We start from the raw sequence: 4,983 nt of genomic DNA, 5'->3' as shown, positions 1-4,983 counted from the left end.
GCAGATTTGCAAACTCGCTGGGAACCATGCGGGCAACCCTGCGCTTGGCATTCTCGAGCAGATGCGGCGTCTTACAGCCGAGGTACCGATCACGCGCGCAAAGCACCACGAAGTCGTCCTGCGAACGGGCCACGGTCTCGTTGAAACGCGTGACATCGGCGTTCGAGTAGAAGATGCGCACGGCCGAGGGTGCGCGCTCGGCGGCTTCCTCGACCGTGACGAACCTGGACTCGAGAAGCTTTACTTCTTCGGGCTCGAGCGCGCGGCCGTCCCCGATCTTGGTGAGGACCGCGGAGAAGGTGACGTCGGACTGGCGCACGACTCTCACGAGCGGGAAGTACTCGAGATGATGCCAGGTGACAGTGCTGAATCCGAGGAGACCATCAGCACTGCGGGGCCGCTTGAAGATCTCGCTGGAACGCACGGGCGGCAACTGCCGCAGGTCCCCGCAGAGGATGACGTCCAGTCCACTGAAGGGTTGGGTGAGTCGCTGCGTGATCTGGCGCAGACGGCAATCAACCAGTTTGAGTTGGTCGGCGGACATCATACTGACTTCGTCTATGATGACGCACTTGACTCTGCGGAAGGCACACCGGAAGGTGTTAAGGTCACTAGGTCGGAGTCCACCGTCCCCCATGACTCCGAGGCGGGCGTCCTGCCGGTTTCCACGGGCAGCTCGCACGAGTTTGAAGGCACTGTGGACGGTGGTTCCACCCACAGCAACGGCGGCCTTTCCCGTACTGGCGCAGATCACGTACGCGTTGTAGACGGAAGGGACGGATGAGGAGGAGCCGTCTTCCCAGCCAACGGCACCGCAGCAGTCCGCACAGCGGTTATACACGTCCATGGCGAGCTTGAGCACGAAGGTCTTGCCACAACCCGCGGGTCCCGTGAAGAAGACCCGCAGCGGAGGCTGCCCCGGCGTGGTCTGACGGTGCAGAATCTCGCGCAGCAACTCGTACTGCTCGGGGTTGGTGCTGCGCATCATCGAGACGTACTCTTCTCGTTCCATGATTCCGCGCCGTTTGCGTACCGCAGCACACGGCGTACTGACCTCCTTGAGCAGTCGGAGCAGGCGCTCGTTAGGCAGCACGTCCGCGTCCACACTAGCAGCCGCATCTCGTCGTTCGGGGATTTGTACCCGCGCGCACCCGTCATCTTCATTACATTCGTTTTCTTCTTGCATTGTTCTTTCTTCATCCTCCTCTCTCTCTCGCCTGAGCCGCAGCATCTCGGCGTAGTGGACCTCCACCATTTCTTGGACAACTGCATCGTCATCCGCCGGGTTGTATTCTTTTCGTTTTACTTCGATCAACTGCTTGTTGTTCTCGTAGATGGACACGTACCTATTACCATCCAACACATCAACCGTTTCGCTTTGGAACGGGACGTATAGAAGGACATTTTCCCGCATATACGACTCCACATCGTTACCGGGGTTGTATCCGCGGTAGCGTATCACAGCCGGCCGTACCCTGAGCACGTAACGGCAATCACCCTTCGCCGGCCGGTACTTGCTGGCGAAGTCGGCGAGGCATACGTCGTTGAGGGTAGGCGGCCTGGCCTCGTACTTTTGCACGAGGTTCGCTTTCCAGACGTCGGTGGAGCCCGGAGGGAGCGCCTCCAACTCGGCACGCGTTTTGCGTACGCGCACCCGTTCTTGGGGGTAGCACGTGGGGACGTACACCACCTCCCGGCTCTTGTGCGACATGTCCTGTTTTAGCAGAAACCAGGCCGCCTCCTGTGCCGACATTTCAATTCCTTTAAGGATGTCCACACGAAGCTTGCGGATCACGGCTTCGATGTCGTCGTTGGGATTCGTTTTGAGGATCTCGGCAACGGTGCGCTTGAGGTTGGACATTCCGCGGTCGGACTTATTGACATAGTCCACCACGTAGGAAGCGCACGCGTAGTGATCGAGTATTATCTGCATATCCATATTCGAATCCAAGACCCGGCCTATCCACGCGTTGAATGCATTCACAAACTTCTCCGCCGGGGTCCTTCGATGGAGGACGCAGGGTCGCGAAAGGCCGGCGCGCAGGACACCCATTTACTCCTTCTCGGAGTGCACGCCGAAAGCGCGCAGGAACGAGGCGCGATCCTCAAAGTCGCCGGACTCGAGGCCCTCGTGCATTTCATCATACTTCTTCTTGAGGGCCTTGAGACGCTGGCATTCCCGCTCACTCTCCGCATCGTCTCCCTCCGGCGCAGGTGGAAACGGCACCACGATCCTCATTTCATCACTGGGCATGAAGGGCGCCCCGAACCGGCACTTGGTGCGGCCGCGCTTGTAGCACGTGTGGGTGTGCTGATGCGTCTGCGTGCGCGGCCGCCTGAGGAGCGTAGTGTCGAGCGTGAGAAGTTGGGCCACCATCTCGAGGGTCTTGGGCATGGCACCTTCCTCACCGGTGAGCTCTTCGGCGGGCGCCTCTTCGAGCCACAGGATCACGTGCACGTGCGCGCTTCCTCTCTGCTGGAATTCCACCCGCTTGAAGTAATCCCGGATCACGTACGGGCGGAACGGCGAGCAGTTTCGGTCGGCGAGCACGTTCATGATGACGTCGAAGATCCTGTTGGTGTACATCGCGCAGGCAACGGGGTCTTCGTTCACGAGCTCCACGCGCTCCCAGGCCATCATCTCGGACACGGGCCGAGGCGTGCCGTCGGGCCCAACCCGCAGCCGCTCCAGGGTCTCGAGCAGGCGCTCCCAGTGGACCTCGGACGCGGACATGGTCAGGAACGCGTGCGGCTTGCCCAACTGGCGGATCATTGCGAAGAGTTCACTCCTGCGATCCTGCCAGTACTGGACCGTATTTGGAACGCCCCGCATGAATGCGAGGTCGCGGTCCAGCACCTCCTCCAGGAACGTCTTACTGCCACTCTCGAGCTGCTCGCGCGTGATGGAACCAGTGGTCTCGTTGGTGCGAAACATCATGTTGCTTTCCGCAACGTTGTACCGCATCACCTTCGCGGCCATGTACAAGACGTGCTCCGGCGTTGCTCCACGCCGGTCGGTGCGCCGTATCTCGCTGCTGGCCATGGCGAATGGCGTGGAACGCGGACCGATGATCTTGCGAGGCACGCCCATGTATATTGTGGGGAAGGCGAGCTCTTCCGCATACGCGTCCATGAAGAGCGCCAGTGGGACGCGGTTCTCACCCGGAGCGAGGTGCAGGCTATGCGACTGATCGATCAGCTTGTCAGCGGCAGCGGCATCGTCCAGTTCACCGCTTCGCTCCCCATCATCTCTCATCAAGAGAGCGCGCGGTCGTTGCTCACCCTCCTCATTAAAGAAGATCGTCTTTGACATGGCATTGAGGGCAATGGCTAGTTGCACGGGGTCGTCCAAATCTATGTTCTCGGGGACAGTCTCGATGTCATCCGCGTCGTCTCCCCCCTCGGCGCGTTCACCTTCACAAACGGCCGCATCATCGTCATCGAAGACACCCAGCCGACTCCAGTCGATGCGCACGCCGCTAGCGACATACAACGGCGCATGCTCCAGGTGCTTCAACCACGCCAAGATGTTACCGCGCTTCACCAGTCCGCGCCTGTACGTAGCCGGACTCACCAGCCTCCGCTTCACGTGCACGTCTATCGCAACGTGCTCGGGAACCAGCCGCGGAAGACACTCCACCACGCTCGGAACGTCGATGGGCACGTTCACGATCTGTCCCTTAATGCCGTACTGACCGTTGCCCCGCGTCAGCCGCCTGATGCTCATAAAGGGGAGTCGAGGCGAGATGAGGCGCTCTTCCACCGGGTTCAGATCGGGGAGGTCCGCGGGACGAGGCGGGTACGCGTAGCCGTGGCTCTTGCTCAACGGCGGAACCCGCCCGGCCAGCAGGGACTCTCGGCAAGACGCACTCACCCGGAACGCACCGAAGGGAGCCAACCGCGGGTATTGCGCATCCATGTCGTCGCATCGGTGTTCGCCCGACCGTCTTCCGAACTCGTTCCAAAGAACCCGCAACGCGTTCAACCTGTTGGTCTCGTTCCTCACGCCGGAAATGCAGCTCAGGTTGTTATCGAACCACAGCCGGTCACACACGGCGCAGCTGTGACTGAAGCTGCGATCCACAAAGTCGCGTTTGAAACGCGCGTCCGGACGAGCAAAGACCAGGGCTCGCACCCTCTCCCGCGCGGCACGTTCACTGGCTCGAACGGCTTCGGGAACGTCCACTCGCCGTTGACGATTGCGAGCGGCGTCTTGACGCCGGCCTTCATCGCCCTTCTCCGCCTGACGCTTGCGTTGTCGTTCCGCTTCTTGGGCCGCGTTCGCGGCTCGATGCTGACGCCTCGTCTCGGCCTCGCGAGCGCGCAGTTCGGCATCCGCTGCACGCTTCGCCCGCTTGCACTCGGCCTCGCGAGCACGCAGTTCGGCATCCGCTGACCGCTTCGCCCGCTTGCACTCGGCCTCGCGAGCACGCAGTTCGGCATCCGCTGCACGCTTCGCCCGCATGTCCTCGGCCTCGCGAGCGCGAAGTTCGGCATCCGCTGCACGCTTCGCCCGCTTGTCCTCGGCCTCGCGAGCACGCAGTTCGGCATCCGCTGCACGCTTCGCCCGCTTACGTTCGGCCTCACGAGCCCTTCGCAGCGCCGCCTTGTCTTCCAACGTCGGCGAAACCACCGCGGTACCGTCACCTCCAACGACGGGTGCAGTGCTGGCATTCGGTTGTACTGTATTCGTTGTTGATGGTAGCGTTGCCTCCGGGACATCCATCGCACGACCCGCTCTCGACGGGAGACTGAGAGAGAAGGCGGGCGCGCGAGAGAGAGGGGTGCGCGCGCAGCTGCAGCCAGCGAGGAGAGCGGAAGAGCGAGCGAAGGGGGAGGGGGACGCGCGCAGCGGCGTTAGAGATATAAGGCGCGTTACTGACACCAAAATCAGCGTCGCATCCGTGGCTTATTCGGTAGAGCGTCGGGCTGCGGCCCGCAAAGTCCTCGGATCGAAACCTGGGGCCGGATGCTATTTTTAAA

At 61.5% G+C, this 4,983-nt stretch overlaps 2 protein-coding genes across 2 annotated transcripts; both read right to left on the bottom strand.

Moving 5' to 3' along the window:
* Positions 1–2,053: 2,053 nt before the first annotated feature.
* LOC144148124 (uncharacterized) lies at positions 2,054–3,474 on the bottom strand. Its single transcript, XM_077679710.1, has one exon. It carries the CDS (start codon positions 3,311–3,313, stop codon positions 2,054–2,056), a length of 1,260 nt encoding a protein of 419 aa, XP_077535836.1. The 5' UTR covers positions 3,314–3,474.
* A 56-nt stretch (positions 3,475–3,530) lies between these two features.
* On the bottom strand, positions 3,531–4,746 carry LOC144148123 (uncharacterized). The gene is made up of 3 exons (XM_077679709.1): positions 4,421–4,746; positions 3,608–4,366; positions 3,531–3,554 (listed from the first exon to the last, which is right to left on the bottom strand). The coding sequence occupies exons 1-3, from the start codon at positions 4,724–4,726 to the stop codon at positions 3,531–3,533; spliced, it is 1,089 nt and encodes a 362-aa protein (XP_077535835.1). The 5' UTR covers positions 4,727–4,746.
* Positions 4,747–4,983: the final 237 nt, after the last annotated feature.

The sequence above is a fragment of the Haemaphysalis longicornis genome, unplaced genomic scaffold (assembly GCF_048455015.1).
Source record: "Haemaphysalis longicornis isolate Haplotype H1 unplaced genomic scaffold, Haemaphysalis longicornis Haplotype H1 scaffold_78, whole genome shotgun sequence".
Lineage (NCBI taxonomy): Eukaryota > Metazoa > Arthropoda > Arachnida > Ixodida > Ixodidae > Haemaphysalis > Haemaphysalis longicornis.
The sequence above is the reverse complement of the archived record's forward strand: the minus strand, read 5'-3'. Positions and strand labels throughout refer to the sequence as shown.